Source organism: Onychostoma macrolepis, chromosome 08, assembly GCF_012432095.1.
Source record: "Onychostoma macrolepis isolate SWU-2019 chromosome 08, ASM1243209v1, whole genome shotgun sequence".
Taxonomy (NCBI): domain Eukaryota; kingdom Metazoa; phylum Chordata; class Actinopteri; order Cypriniformes; family Cyprinidae; genus Onychostoma; species Onychostoma macrolepis.
This window is the reverse complement of record NC_081162.1, coordinates 7,953,570-7,969,861: the sequence shown is the minus strand read 5'-3', so window position 1 is coordinate 7,969,861 and position 16,292 is coordinate 7,953,570. Positions and strand designations below refer to the sequence as shown.

General features: G+C 36.4%; 2 protein-coding genes across 2 annotated transcripts; one reads left to right on the top strand and one right to left on the bottom strand.

Annotated features, from left to right (window-relative positions):
- On the bottom strand, window positions 1-6,110 carry LOC131545879 (uncharacterized). Its single transcript, XM_058785079.1, has 11 exons — window positions 5,244-6,110; window positions 4,660-5,157; window positions 4,433-4,561; window positions 4,190-4,312; window positions 3,843-4,081; window positions 2,592-2,735; window positions 2,246-2,460; window positions 1,863-2,130; window positions 1,620-1,780; window positions 1,166-1,404; window positions 1-1,064 (listed from the first exon to the last, which is right to left on the bottom strand). The coding sequence occupies exons 1-11, from the start codon at window positions 5,245-5,247 to the stop codon at window positions 799-801; spliced, it is 2,286 nt and encodes a 761-aa protein (XP_058641062.1). The 5' UTR covers window positions 5,248-6,110; the 3' UTR covers window positions 1-798.
- Window positions 6,111-11,463: 5,353 nt separating this feature from the next.
- Window positions 11,464-15,777, top strand: nkx6.3 (NK6 homeobox 3). The gene is made up of 3 exons (XM_058785076.1): window positions 11,464-12,656; window positions 13,860-14,029; window positions 14,315-15,777. Exons 1-3 carry the CDS (start codon window positions 12,239-12,241, stop codon window positions 14,543-14,545), a joined length of 819 nt encoding a protein of 272 aa, XP_058641059.1. The 5' UTR covers window positions 11,464-12,238; the 3' UTR covers window positions 14,546-15,777.
- Window positions 15,778-16,292: the final 515 nt, after the last annotated feature.

The following is a 16,292-nucleotide window of genomic DNA, read 5'->3' as shown; positions in this document are numbered from 1 at the left end:
GATAAAAAAATGGGACAAATAATTACGTAATAATGTAGTCCTAATTTAAGCAAATAAAAATAAAATAAATAAATAATAAAAATGCATCCCATCCAGGGAACAGCTGCAGAACTGTCAAAAAAGACCAATAATAATAATTAATAACTATAAATATTAATGTGTTCTGTTGCAAGTTTACATACTTGAGCATGTTTTCTCATGGTTTATTGGTAATTATTTGTGTCCTTGGTTTTTTAATTTTTTTGAGGTGGGGGGGTCGTGAATGGGTGTCCCTTATTTTGCCTTGCTAAAGGTGGCAAGCCTATTTCAGATGTACACATTCAATTTCAAGAAAATCACATACAGACCATATTTATCGTAATCGTGTGTTTATTATCTTATATAAACTATAGTGGCTGGTGTCATGTTTATTTCTGCTGTGTAAAAGCCTTAACATGTATGCTCTGCTGAAACTCACGTTGTGTGTGATGTTAACCGCCTCTCCATTCTTAAGTTGCCAGGGATACATTCCAAGTATAATACACATTAGTAAAAGGATCTATTTTCATTTTTATTTGTCTATATACACCTTGAGCGGCCGCGATACATTAAAACATGTAAAAAAATGTATGTATATATATATTTTTTTTTACAAATACAAATTTTTGTTTTACAAAACATATTTATGTCAAAAATATACAGTAAGTGCGTAAGTGCTTTCTTCTTAAGTAATGAAATAAATAATGGAATATAGCTTATAAATATGCTTAATTATTATGGATATTGACTGTGTACATTATAATAAAGAATTATATACGTTTATGTTCTCCCAAAAGCAGCTGAGTCTCTGATTGCTCTCAGGAGCATCCTGTAAAGTTCCACTTCATCTTTTACAACCCTGGGCAGGAACAATCCCATCATGCATGTGTTGGCATACGGTAGACGGCATCCACGCTGCTCTGGTTGGTAGAAGTGAATGCTGGGCTTCTGGGAGAACCCAAGTGGTGGGACTTCATCCGCTCCAGTTATGAAAGCCAAAATTTCCTCAAAATGCAACTCGTTTTGTGGAGCTTTTGGTTTTTTATCTGATGAGGGAAAATTACAAGCGCAAGTTCAAACGAATTGACAATTACAAGCACAATGATGCACAATTATTCACAGTTCATTTAATAACTAGGAAACCTACCTTCAATCATCTTAAGTACCAGTTCCCAGTAGTGTATAGTCTCCTCCTCAGCCTCTCTCTTCTTGGTCCCTGATTTACTCCAGTGGATTTGGAACAGGTCTTTAAATGTGCTTCTGGAAAGGGACTCATGCATGTTGGTAAAGATGGGCAAAAACTCAACCCAGTGAGTTCTTACCATATCCCAGAACTGTCCATAAGCATTCAGTCCCTTTGTGAACTGATGAATCATATTTGATGTTCTGCAAAAATTAACACAGGCTGTTAAATGTCCATTTTTGTACTTAAGCAACACAACACATTACTAAGTATTAACTCAATCAATCAGACCATCTCTAGAGGACCAGAACTAACTGTCAAATGAGTGTTACTTTGATAAAAACATAGTAAGTAACTTTTATCATTTAAATGAGTGATAATCAAATCAATAAGAAAACCTTCAGTTATATATAAGTACCTTAGATATATGTAGTGTCGAACTGCAAAGGAGTAAATCTTTGGCACATCTTGAATGGAAATTTCACGTCTGTATATTCCAGGGAAACCACATTCACAGATCCAGTCACCCTGCTCTATCTGCAGCCTCTGGAGATCTGCCATCGTTCTGCATGATGAAATCTAAACGCAAGATAAAATGATTTGAGATCTTCCTGTTAAAAAGGGTGAAGATCAATGGATTGATGAAGAAATGTATAGAAACCTTTTGTAGTTTGTCCTGAATGTCAGCATCTGGTATTAGGTGCCAGTTAAAGTCTACCAGTTGAAATTCCTGGGTGCACATCAGCTGGTACAGGCAGGGGTCAAGAGACTTGAGTCCTGGGCCGCCATGAGCCACAGACCACGCAATCAGCTTCCCCGCCAACTCATACTTGTGTTCCTCCAAGGCCATCTGGTCATAGGTGAAGAACAAGTGTCCAGGCTGCCCCTCAAAGATGCCCAGTGAGCTCTGCACCTCCATCATCAGGATTCTGAGGCAGGGGTAAAGAGGAAACAACAGATGTCAAACAAAACTGTGATCATGTTTGAAAACTGTTCTTTTACTTCTTGTAAAAGAATATTTATTCTTGTTTGTTAGAGGAATACCTGAAAAACTCTCTCCGTGGACCTCCACAGTCAAGGGCTTCCTCACCAACAAATGTCACAAGAGGGATTTTGGTCCAAGGGAAATTAGAGTTGGAAACAGAATCTTTAGCTCTCTGCAGCACCTTGTTACGAGAAACCAATACTGGAACGTGCTCGCTGCCACTGAGATGCATGTGCTGGAACTCTCTGAGCAAAGAGCTAAAGTCCATGTCCTCCTGTTGAAGAGACATAAATAATAAAGCATTCTTTCTAGTTAAAGGTGTATGCAAATTTGTGTGTATTTCTTATATACAATATAATACACATGTAAAATAATATGTAAGATTATCATAATAAATATTATTACCACTGAAGAGTTTCGGCTTGAATCTGAAAGAAAACTGCTGGTTGAAGTCAACCGGTGCCTCTGTTTTTCAGGAACAGGAGGAGGAGAACGTGATTGTGAGAAAGAATTTGCATTCCTGACTGATGATAATGGGTGCGTGATCATCTGTGAAAAAGAAAGAGCACAGTTTAATTGTTTGGTATTGTTAAGTAAATGTAAACTAGCAGGTTGAGTTGCAAAAAAGTGCCTTCAAAGAACAGCAGTGTTTAAAGGGATAGTTCAGCCAAAAATTAAAATTCTGTCATTACTCACCCTCATGTCGTTCCAAACCCGTAAGACCTTTGTTCATTTTCGGAACACAAATTAAGATATTTTTGACGGTTTTGTGTGCAAAGAAAACAAAAATAATGACTTTGTTCAACAATTTCTTCTCTTCCATGTCAGAGATCGCCGTGCATTCAGTACCACGACGAATGTAAGTTCATTTAGGGTGACCATACGTGCCATTTGTCCTGGACACGTCCTTGCCAGGATTAGTTTTGGCTTTGTTTTCCTGTTTCCTCAAGGTAATGATCGAAAAGTAGTTTGACCAATAACATGCAGGCGTTGTACATAATGAACCATTCATGGTGTGTGTGAGAAGGTGGGATCTACGGTCAAAGCGATGCAAATACGCGTACATATTAGGTGTGTTTGACTTAAAGCGGCACGGCTCAGACCGATCAGTGTTTGACATCAAAGTACCTCGAGAGCGTTTTAAAAGCATAAGGAACCGTCTGTATGGTACTTTGAAGTCATACACCGATCGGTCTGCACACGCAAAGCCAAAACCTAGATGTTTTAGGCAATATAGAAATCCTAGCCAGGACACGTCCGGGAAAAATGGCACGTATGGTCACCCTAGTTCATTCCTCTGCTAGCAAACAAGACGCAGCCAGCGCAGCCAGGCTCTACGTCAGAATGCCAGCTCCTGCATCAGCAGCACCACACGCATGCTTTGAACATGCCTTGAACATGATAGTTGCATTGCTGTCTTTGCAGAGTCAGAAAGCTCTCAGATTTCATAAAAAATGTGTGTCATCTTTATTTGTTTTCCGAAGATGCATGAAGGTCTTACAAGTTTGAAACGACATGAGGGTGAGTAATTAATGACAGAATTTTCTTTTTTGGCTGAACTATCCCTTTAAACATTCACCTTAGTTTTCTGAGTGGAACTTCCACAGTATTTACGAACTGATTAAATCAAAAGTAAATAAGAATGTTCTACTATACCTCATTTAGAACAATGTCTGTCTGAGGAACTATATAAAGAATGTTGTCAGCTAGCTCCTTTTTTATTTTCTTCAGAGTGTTTGCATGTAATCTGCAAAGTCGTCCATGCTTATCAGCCTTCGCAAAATGGAAACCAATCACATCCAGGTTGACCAAAGGATATCTGGAGCAAATGAACTGATTCAGCTCTTGCCAAGTCCAGTGTAGATCTACCCCTCTTGACTCCTGAACAGGTACACCTAGAATGCGAACAGAGAAAACATAAGATTCCCAACTGGTTATGAGTACTACAGAAAACTGTCAATGCTGGGGATGTATTTTAAGCTGAAAGGGGCCAGATAATGTACCTAAACCAGCTCTTGTGAGTTCTGAACATTCTCGGGGGCTTGGGATGGTCATCTTGCTGGCATACTGTACAAGGAAGAGACTCGCTTTCCAGCAAGATGATGTTTTCTGGATCTTTCTGGTTTCTAAGTATAATGGAAACAAGGTCAATGATATCCGTACACTGGGTACTAAATCTACAAAGGTGAATGTTGTTTGCTGGATGATTCATGTTTGATTTCAGTGTCTTAAGAAAACATTATTACCTGTTTTATGGTTATAGCTATGCTCTTCCTCTGACGTTTGTCGCTCAGCTTCTCTCGCTAGCCAGTTGTTACCAGATATACTGTCTACAGGACAAACCGGGCATGATGTTCGATTGCCCCTCCTTGATCCTACAGCACATTCAACATTTTTACAAAAGATTTCATATATTTAAAGAGATTCAAGTAGCAGTTCTGACAATTGAAATGAGTTATTTTCTCACACTCACTCAGAAGGCGGACGGCGCTTGTGCTCCCGTACAGATCAATGAAAACCCACAGTGGATTATTCAGGTTCAGTCCTTCTGCTTTGAGGTAATACTTCTCCCCACCTATCTCTTGAACAATAACCATGCCTGCATAGTTTATACAGAACTGAAGCTGTACACCACACCTACACAAGTCCTCAGGCACTGGCACAACACAGTATCCCCGTGTGTCCCTGAGGTCTGGTATTGAGGCAGGTGGTAAACTGTTTCTCTGTGGGCAGATGTTGGTGAAACCCACACGAAGAGATCCATCCCACAACGAGGTGCGCTCCTCAATACATATACACAGCTTTTCATCCACCTTTACAGTGCGGCTGAGAAACGCCAAACCATTCATAAAGGACGAGGTGTCTCTGGACGCGAGTTGTCCTTCTTGACTGAGGGTCACGTTTTGGCCTGTCAGGTCCACACTGAAAGTCATCGGACCCAGACATCGACTGCCACACTGCCACACGTGCTCTAAAATGATACAAATGAATCACACCGTGAGTCTGACAAACCAATAAACCTACAGTATATAGAGACACTTTTTGTGTTGTACTCACTCATTGCTGGTTTGTCTTTGCTTCATGAAATGGCCCTGATGTTCTAGATGGTGAATGCAACTAAAACCGAATCGTGTTACTCCCGCTTTTATCGTCCTTTCTCAGAGCAGAGCACAAAAGCCTGTATGACTAGTTGCTTTGGCTGAATGAAGTTAAAAGAAAAAGGGGACGAGCTTATGTGCAGGTGGAGCAGAGTGAGGGAAATTACTGGCTGACTGATTTTTCTGGATTTTCCATTCAACTAATTATATTACAAGTTTTTTTTTGTTGCATGGTAAGCCAATCCTGATTCAAATGAAGTGTGTCTTTGTGTTCAAGTTTCTTTTTCTAAGAAATGTGCTGCCTGAGAAATTAGGTGGAGTATGAGAATCTCATAAAAACCTCTTGAGATCATCACAGCACATTTTACTCCCAAATGAAAATATATTATTTTTAACTTATTCTTCCAGTTTTGTGGACATTCACAAAAAAAAAAAAAAAGAAAGAAAAAAAGTCACTACTTAGGTGGATATAATTACACAGAAATTTGAAAGGCCACACAACATTTGACCACTGGATTGACAAAAATCATTTCCGTTTTAAAATTTCCATTTCTGTTTTCTTAGCATTTCAACATTACATCAACTACTAATGAACAAGTTCATTTTTATTTGTTATGAGTAACCCAGAAATTTTAAAATAAATATTTTAATAATTAGGTATCACAGTCGCATGTTTGCGGTTCTCTGACATTGGTTAATGGTCACATGACAGGAAAGTAAACAAATAAAATATTTAAATTTTTTAGTAAGTGTTTTATTTTGATTTATGTTATTTTAAAATGATTTATTTACATTTTACGTTTTTATGATTTAATTAATTATTTAACAGAGCTTAATTAATTATCGCTTATTTAAGTTTAATGCACTTTAAGTTGACAATAACAACAAATGGAATATATTATATATATATATATATATATATATTTTTTTTTTTTTTTTTCCTTTTCATTTTCTATAAATATGGTACAAGATTATCCTATTTAAATCAATGTGTGTGTCTCTTTCTATATGTATATATATATATATATATATATATATATATATATATATATATATATATATATATATATATATATATATATTAGTTGTTTAAATCTTCAAAATAAATTAAATTTTACATTTGGAATTTAAATGTAAATTGTATACAACAACTATAAATCTTAAATATAAAAATAATTAACTTATATTTATACTTGTAAATATACTTTATAAATTGGCTATTTTAAAGCTCTGCTATGCCCAAACAACTCTTACATGATTAATTGTATGATTAATCTCTGGTTCATCATTGTACTTAACTACGAAATGTAGACAGACAAGCATATTAGCATAACTCTTGTCAATATCTCCACCCTTTAGAGGAAACGGGCATATCTGCTTCTGACTGTTGACATGACTGGAAAGCACCTTGTTTCTAGTTGAATGTAAAGAAAATGCACCACAATTTGTAACCTCAGGGATGATGAAATGTATGGCTGTAACACAGCACTATAATCAACAAGGTCATTTATTTGTAGATGCATTTCTTATAGCAGTAAAGATTTATTTAAATTGCATAAATGACTAAAACCACATGATGTTTGTTATATCAATGTCATATTATTTGTGCAATACTGTTTGGGATTTTTTAAACTTTCTCATAATGAACAAAAGGTCAAAGTTGAGTTGTACTTTACTGCTTTTGCTATTTACTGCTTCAAGTCACATGCTGGAGAACAACAAAGAAAGTCAGCTTTTGATTACCCAGTGAGATAATTTTTGTTTTGCAGATCGGTGTCCTGAAAGGAGGCAAACAAGTTTCTAAATTAAGCTACAATAGACAGCTTACAGAAAGAATAACTTTGCAAAACTGACGAGACAAGGCATGTGGCAAAAAGTGCCATGATTGGTTTTTAAGAAAACAAACAAAATGTTGTATTATCCTTATGATGTTTGAGGGTTTCAAGCATGCAAATGGATCTAATGCTGAGATATAAGATCTCCCAGCAAAATGGGATGTTGGGACAATAATTCTAATGTAAAATAATGTAGAAATGTGGAATATGAATTAATTTATTACAATAAAATATTAAAATGGTTTCAATGAGTTCCCAGATGTTCACATTTGATTTGATTTTAATAGTAATGTAGGCAATCTTATTTTAACTTTATTTTTTTTTTAAATCAATTTTTTAATGTAGTATTAATATGTAGTTATGAGCTATTAAATGTACATTTAACAAAATGCCATCCTGTAATACTTGAAACACCTTTACTATATTTTTTATGGTCAATTTCCATAGTGTTTCCCCCCTTTTGTAGAATTTCCATTTTACTGCAATACTTTTCTTTTTTCTGAAATCATAACAAACCAAGAGAGAGCAGGTCGTCGTTTCAAAAACTCCTGAGATCCAGAGCCCATCCCAGTTTTCACAGGTATGTGGCAAGAACACTGTCATAACGAAAGCAAAACTATGCTTCTTTAGTAGAGGTGGTTGTTAGGCAATTTCTTATCTACGTACACTTAACAGTAACAAGTGCACTTATCAACAGTAATAGTTGCACTTATTTATTTACAGTAAATCATTAATACACTTTTACACAAAACTGCATTTAAAAAAAACTGTAAAATAACCAAGCGCCACTAACTAAATAATGTAATGTGGCAAAAATGTAGTACAATGCCATTTTTGCAGAAAGGTTTATCACTTCATACTTAAAGGCAGTCAAAACTGTGACAGAAAACAGATTTCCACAGAAATTGAATTCTTGGCATGCCTTCTCCACCAAAGGATGTCAAAAAGTATATAATTATCAGTTTAACACATTTATTTCATTCCTTTCTCCAGAATAATGGAAAAGTTCTGTGCAAACTTTACTTATTTACTTTGAAATGTGTCTTATGAAGAACTTGCAACAGCTTTCTGCAAACATATGGCAGTGTGTGTGCAGCAGCAAAACAGCCCAGATGAATAGATAGTGCTGGGATGAAGAAACCCACTGATCAGATAAAACATGAAACTGTGTCACGTGTAAACAAGAATGCAATTGTTTGACCTAAAGCGTCCCTTTACTCCTAAATTAATGTAATACTATATTATTATAATATGAAGCCCCAAAGTGAACAAAGAGGCTGGTTTCACTTGATTCGATTACATCGGTTTCTATTAAATGTCTTAATACAAAGCCAAGTTCAGGTTGAGACAAGTTCAGCAACTTGATTTACCTGCTGATGACAGACTTGCAGTTGTTTTTAAGCATTGACAATCCTAGATTGATCTTTGTATATAGCATCTGCCAGTGATGAAACAGTACAGCAAGACATGAAATAAAAGTACTTGCACATATTGGCCATAGTGGCATTAGGACACATTACTTTGCATTTGTAATGTTGTTGTTGTTGTTTTTTTTATTACACACTTTCATTATTCATGCTTGGTCTTTTGTCTTCATGCACCGAATAGGGGATTGTCAATAGGTCTCTAGGAAGATAGGAATATAGGAAGATCTCTGACATCATGGCGATCCTCTATCGCCCTCTACAGAGGAAATCAGATCAAAACAACTCAAACAATAAAACCCAGCTGGGGAATTTTGTAATTTAAGTTTTTCTTTATAAAAACCTAAACGTTGCTGGAAGAGGTTTTGTCACAGTCACCGGTTGAGCTGCACTGCATTTCCCAGCATCCCTCTTGCCACTCACCTGCACTCTGTCGTAAATCACTCACACCTGACCTCTATCAGTGAATCCTCCTCACCTGTTGCTGCCAATCAAGCTCCCTATAAGACAACACTCCATCCATACGTGCACTGTCTGGTCTCTAATGCTGCATTCACGTGCTATCAGAATTATCGTAAATACGAGCTAAGAACTTCATTTGGACAACTTTAAAGTAAATTTTCTCAGTATTTAGATTTTTTTGCACCCTCAGATTCCAGATTTTCAAATAGTTGTATCTCGGCCAAATATTGTCCGATCCTAACAAACCATACATCAATGGAAAGCTTATTTATTCAACTTTCAGATGATGTATACATCTCAATAATAATAAAAACTGACACTTATGACTAGTTTTGTGGTCCAGGGTCACACATGTTCCTGGGATACTTACCTTGAAACCGTTGTCTAGTTTTCACCTGCTTACAGTTTCAATAAACCTGCTGTTGTATTCACCAGCCTTTGTGCAGCCCTGTGTGTTTGGTGACAGAAGACCAGACCTTTCAACACACAACAGCAGGATGGACTCCATTTTGTTAGATCCTGCTGAACTGCTCTATACCGGTACTCAAGATAGAGTCCGGTGCAGACTCTTCCAGAGCACCCTCCTGTACCCAAGTTAAGCTCAGGGAGGGCTCCTGTTCCCACGACTGGCCCAGGGAGGGCCTCAGATCCCGAGATCTCTGCTCCATAGCCAGTTCCAGTTCACAAGTTCGTTCTAATGCTTGCTTCTGTCCTGAAGGCCAAGGAGGCTTTTCAGGAACCACTGGAATGTCCCGCCATGGCCAGGGAGATTGTATGTGAACCCACTGCCCACCCTGTTGCAGTCGTAGTGGTCGTTGGTAATCTGTCCTTGCCCTATGTTTCAGTTACACCTGCTCTGCCCTGGTGGGCTTCAGCTCCATCTGTTCCACCCTGGCTGGATTCCTGCTCTGCCTTCCTCCCCTGGATCTCCGTTGCATGGACCTGGCATTCCGTCCCCCCTGGTTCCTCCACTGCTCCGCCTCTCTCCAGGACTTTGTTGTTGTTGGAGCGTCTGGAAGCTGCTCCTTAAAGGGGGGGTGACTGTCTCAGTCACCGGTTGAGCTGCACTGCATTTCCCAGCATCCCTCTTGCCACTCACCTGCACTCTGTCATAAATCACTCACACCTGACCTCTATCAGTGAATCCTCCTACCTGTTTTTACTTGCCTCTAAGCTCTCCCGTCGACCTGCTCCACGTGCTCCTCCACTCCAACGCTCCATTGTTCCCACAGATCACCTACAAAGAGAAAGAGGATCGTCACGTTTTCCAGATAAGAACCCATCACCCTAAACGCTCCTGGGATACTTAACCTTGAAACCGTTGACTAGTTTTCACCTGCCTACCGTTTCAATAAACCTGCTGTTGTATTCACCACCCTGTGTGTTTGGTGAAAGGTTTAACATTTTTATGGAATTTTAATGCATTATAGCAGGATTTCCCCAACTTAGCTTTTCATCAGCTCAAAACCCAATAATTAAATTATTAAAATGTAAATTTAAAATAATTTAAAATTAAATGCTTTCTAAAAAAATACATATTTTGTTTTCCTGCATGTCATGTGACCATTCAACAACATAAGAGAACCATGAACATGCAAATGTGTTGATAAATTATTAATAATTAATAATAATTATTATATTAATATACAATCTTAGTGGGGTATGGCTGACTAAATTTTGGGAATCCTTGCATTATAGAAACCATCAAATATGGTGAGTATACTGTGAATATAAAGAATTATGTTTTTCTTATAATTATTATTATATTTATTGTATTTTTACTTTAAGGTGTAATTTGTTTCTAATTTATACGTTTCTAACATATTAATTTTTAATAATTAAAATCTTTTATATATATATATATATATATATATATATATATATATATATATATATATATATATATATATATATATATATATATATATATATATATATATATATATATACACATACACACATATATACAGTATATATAAAATGATCATATATTTCAATATGACCTTCACTAAAATTACCATGTTTGTTATCATTTTCTTTAAGATTGTTTTTCTAATATCTAAACCTTTTTTTTTATACCTCATAGAAAAAAACCATACACCATGCTTGTGTCAAGAAATTAAGGAATTTATGCATGAACCTAGACATAATCAATAGCTCAGTACAAACAGTAATTGTAAAACCCTTCTTGTCCTGGACAGAATATCAAACAGTCTAAGTCCAGAAAGTCAAGGACGATGTCTAAGGTCAGGACTCAAAAAGGAGTTTTCATTGCTGTCGATCTTTTACACTTATTACATGACATATTACATCCTACTGTCTTTACATTACCTTTGTGCACTTGTTACTGTTAAGTGTACGTAGATAAGAAATTGCCTAACAACCACCTCTACTAATGAAATAAAATTAAACATTTGACCTTTTTCCAGACCTTTGTAGACTATTTGTTTGAGGAATATGCCTATTTTGAGGAATCATGCTATTAACTAAGAGAAAGGGGGATTTTGCAATTGTCCATCTGGTATTAGTAATGGCAAAGAAAAAAATCTGTCAGACATGGTCACCAAAGCAGATCTTCTAAAATGCAATCATAATGAAGGAAAAGACAACGTAATACATTCCCAGTGACCATTACAAGATGACAAAAATCCCATTTTCTTGTGTTACGCTTGCTAGCTGCTCCTCCACAGCCACAACAGACGCCCCATTAAAAAACAACTTATTCTCTCCCAGGCTTTTTAAAAAACTATTAATCTGTTGACAACCAATCAAAGGCTGTCCTGCTGTGAACAGACCAATGAGGAGACCAGGCACGTTGAGCGCTCAACCAATCAAGGCAGGCCATTCTAATTCTGTCCATCATTATGAGGAAAGTGCCACAGCGGTCTAAGGTGCATCTTATTTATGACCTGCAGCCAGAGAGCCGGTGGTGGGACATTTGTCTGTGAAAGTGAGAGTGGTGCTTGGTGTTCACTTTGGAGATCCATTATGGACTAGTTAAAGAGTTGAGAAGAGGAAGTAAAAACACAGACTCTTACCTGATCTTTCAGACATTTCAGGGGTGATGTGAGGACCACACTGAGCCCTGGAAATACTCACACAGAAAGTTGTCAGGTTGTGTTGAACTGGACTAGACCCTTCGGAGTACTTGATGTCAGGACCTTGGTAAGAAATCAGTCTTGAATCGCCATCGTCGTCGTCTTGGGAAGCAGAAGAAGTGCACACGGGTGTCCATGGAGTCCAATATTTCAGGGTCCTTCCTCTTCAACAACAGCTTGAACCAGTTCCCCTCAGACATCAAGGCCCCGGTGTGCCAGTACTCCATTCCCAACTCCTTCTACAAGCTCAGCCACGCCAACATCAACTCTCAGCTCCAGGCCGGCACACCGCATGGCATCAGCGACATCCTGAGTCGATCCATGGTGGGCGGCCCGGGAACCCCTGCGCTACTGTCCGGGTACCCCTCCATGGGTGGCTTTGGGACAGCTGTGCCCAGTCCAGGGGTGTATTATAACCGGGATTACGCCCCAGCGGGACTGAGCAGTTTCCCTAAACCCGGAGTCGAATGTTCGGGTCTGAAGGGTAAAGGCAGCAGCTGCTGGGTGGACGGAGGGTACGAGTGGAGAGGAGCCAGACAGCAGTGTCCCAACAGTAAGTCTGTGCAATATGTGTGTTTGAATTGGAGCATTACGTGTGATGTGATACCGACACAGTGATATTCACCACACTAATTTAGTACATTTTTGTAAATTGTTTGAATAAGAATATCAAACAGAAGAAAAACCATTAAAAAGTTTTCCAATTACACTGTACTGTATTTAAGAACATGACTTGATAAACCTTGTTTAGGTTGAATATCAGTCCAGTCAGTGTGATATTATTAGTGTATCTAAAATTGATTATGTAAAGTGAAATGAAAGTTTACTTTTTTCAGTACAATGTATAATATAATATAATATAATATAATATAATCATTTAATGAAAAAAAAACCTTCATCCTAATAAACAGGTAATTATTTTAAGCTTTCAGTAGAAATGTTAAAAAGATTTAACAAATCAGTGTGATATTATTATATACATCTTAATGTATATGATGCAAATTAAATTTAAATGAATGGTTGTGGAGAATCTTTCTAATTACTTTTTTACAGTAAACAAAAAAACATTGTCTAATGAAAAAAATCATCCTTTTAAAATCCTTTCATTATTATAAGCTTTATAAAATATAAGTATATATTGAAAGAATTGTGTATAAAATATAATAAATAATCATAACATAATAAAACAATTTGACATTTTCCTTAGAAATTTGTTGACTATGAAAAATAAAACTTTTAATTCTTCAAAATGATTCCAGATGTCATCTCATATCATTCTTTTTCAGCTAATAGTTTCAGTTGTAAAAGTGTTTCTAACATAAAATGCAGGCCTAAATGTCAATGTAAATGCTAATTCAATTATTTATTTGTTTCCATTTTACCAATTTATGCTTCATCCATTTTAACATTTGATGCTTTGAAGTTGCAGGGCTAAACAGACAAAAGAAATTAAGTGGGATAAAATGAAGACTTCAGATGCAAAAGCCTCTAAATCCGTCTGAGATTTTTTTTCTTTTAAATGAGCATTTTTATCGGGCTCTTAAGTTTAGGTTCAGTAATTTCACTTTAACGGCACTCAAAAGGTCATTTACTGAATGCCTTTGTCCAATGTTATTTGCACAGGAGCCTGATTAAAATGCTCATTTAAAAGAAAAATCTCAGAGCTAGGATTTCAAGGTTTTTGCATCTGAACTCTTCAAATGTGTCAGGAGATGCAGGTCTAGTTGTGATACACAGTCTTGTGTTTTCTCTGTAGATGGCGGGCATCACATTGAGACTGTGGGGAAAAAGAAGCACACAAGACCCACGTTCAGTGGGCACCAGATCTTCGCTCTGGAGAAAACCTTCGAGCAGACCAAGTACCTGGCAGGACCAGAGAGAGCCAGACTGGCATACTCACTAGGCATGACTGAGTCACAAGTTAAAGTAAGATAACATACTAGTAATTTCATTTTTTTTTTTCAACTAATACAGTTTTTAATAGTTCTGCATTTGTGTATTATTCAGTAGCCAAGCTGTAAAACATACCAGGGTAACTTATTGTTAATTGGTGTAGCCTAACTTTGCTTAAGATGTTGGGAAGCTAAACATAAGTAGGTTCTGTTTACATTACTAACATTTTCAAACGTTTTGAGAGAATGTCTTTATTTTAATTATCTGTAATGAGTTTTAACAGCACCTGCGTGTCTGCGATGTTGTGATTCCTCTCAGGTTTGGTTCCAGAACCGGCGCACAAAATGGCGGAAGAAGAGCGCGACGGAGCCCAGCTCCACACAGGCCTCGCGGGGGGAGAGCGGAGGAGACGGCTCGGAAAACGAGGTGGAGGACGAGGAGTACAACAAACCGCTGGACCCCGACACAGACGACGAGAAGATCCGACAGCTGCTGCGCAAACACCGCAGAGCTTTCTCAGTTCTGCGCCTGGGACCGCATCACATCTGAGGAGAACTCACGCGAATTCAAGCCAACAGACGAGAGGCCTCAAATTATACAAATACACAGAAATATATAACCGTTATCGGTAACACTTTCTATGAAGTCCCACCTTTTTTGCCAAGGAAAAAAAGATACAGAAAAACTGTTAAAATTGAACCTGCCACTAATAAGCCCGTTAGGTTTTTTACTAGTAGCTACAAATGTAAACACTAACAATGTATGAAATGGCAAAATAAAATTTAAAAGGTAACAAAATACAAAATGTTTTGGCCAGTGGATGCAATTAATAAATTCTAAGCTATAAATATAGCCTATTGTAACAAATTTCCTCTAGAAGAAAAAATATTGAGTAAACATTCTACAGATTATGCTCATTGTAATACTTTTTAATATTGAACTATTGATGTGGCTCCATTTGGGAAAAAATATATAGGCCTATTATAACATTTATTAGCCTAAATATCACTTTTTATTGATTGTGTTATTCTCTAAATATATAACTATGAATACGTTTGTATAATGAAACTGGTGACAGTTATTTACAAGAACATACAATTGACAGTAGATTGTATTACAAGGCATTAAGAATCAATTTTAAAGGATTTAGAAATAATTGCATTATTTAAAGGCTTCATAGAAAGTGTTACCCGTCTTCGATTTTAATTTTGTTCAAAATTATTTTGAGGTAAAATGCATTATAAATGCTCATAAAACTGCAGGAATAATAAACAGATAAAAGCAGTAAAAGCAAGCAGATACATAAATAATTTCTGAATGAACTGTATTCTCACTCTCTTTATGTCATTTTGTTACTGTGGATGTACGTTCTTCCTTCTTCTTTTCTTTCAAAAATTTCTGATGATTATGAAATGTGTGTTTATGTTAGTCCTTAAAATGGCACAATATCAGAGTTCACAGACAGCCTCTCAACTCTCATTCTCATTTCATCTGGTTACAAGCATTTCATGTTGTGCGAGTGACCTTAAACTAACCTGCAACTCTCTTAAATCAAGTAGGGGTTCAGAATCAGATCAGTTTAGTAATAAAACAGCATGTTTTCAATTATAAGCACTGCAAAGAGATATTATTTATTGATTTTTAAAAGCTCTTGAAGACAGGGTAGATAGATATTCCCCCAATAATTACATAAATTCAGTTATACACCGCAAATACAGTAAAATGTTAACATCTAAAAGGCATATAATACATATGATCTGTAAATGAATTATGATGAAAATGCACAATAAATTGCTGTTTTGAATGGTGAGTTTGTACTGTCATGTTGAAATCTCTTTTCAACATCATAAAGTTGTCTTAAAAAAAAAAAATTTTTAAGAGGTGAAAATGTAAATGAAATTTTCAGGGTATTTTGTTAAGTTAATGCCTTGAAGGTAATGCTTAACTTGCAAAAAAATAATAAAAATGACATTTTATAGTATATAACGGTTATTTTAAATTGTAATAATATTTCACAATATTACTGATTTTACAGTATTATTGATTAAATAAATGCAGCTTTGGTGAGCATAAGAGATTTCTTTCAAAATCATTTAAAAAATCTTAACGAACCCAAACTTTAACATTTTACAGTAATAAATAACTCTCACAACTCTAACCGCAATAATAACCGCAACTCTCATTGTTTTCATAATCTTTATCACAATTTATAGGAAGTTACATTTCAAGCTAATGCCTCAAAGTTAATGCTTTAAACCTGTTGAAGAGGCTGTTTGAACTGTCAGTGAATGTTAAA

Excerpts from the sequence above, each read along its gene's own strand:
- LOC131545879 (XM_058785079.1), bottom strand. Across the intron at positions 4,562-4,659 it reads AAGCGCCGTCCGCCTTCTGA|GATCAAGGAGGGGCAATCGA; the intron begins GTGAGTGTGAGA and ends AATGTGCTGTAG. Across the intron at positions 1,065-1,165 it reads GGTACTTAAGATGATTGAAG|ATAAAAAACCAAAAGCTCCA; the intron begins GTAGGTTTCCTA and ends TTCCCTCATCAG.
- nkx6.3 (XM_058785076.1), top strand. The coding sequence starts at position 12,239 with ATGGAGTCCAATATTTCAGGGTCCTTCCTCTTCAACAACAGCTTGAAC. Across the intron at positions 12,657-13,859 it reads CAGACAGCAGTGTCCCAACA|ATGGCGGGCATCACATTGAG; the intron begins GTAAGTCTGTGC and ends TTTTCTCTGTAG. Across the intron at positions 14,030-14,314 it reads TGACTGAGTCACAAGTTAAA|GTTTGGTTCCAGAACCGGCG; the intron begins GTAAGATAACAT and ends GATTCCTCTCAG.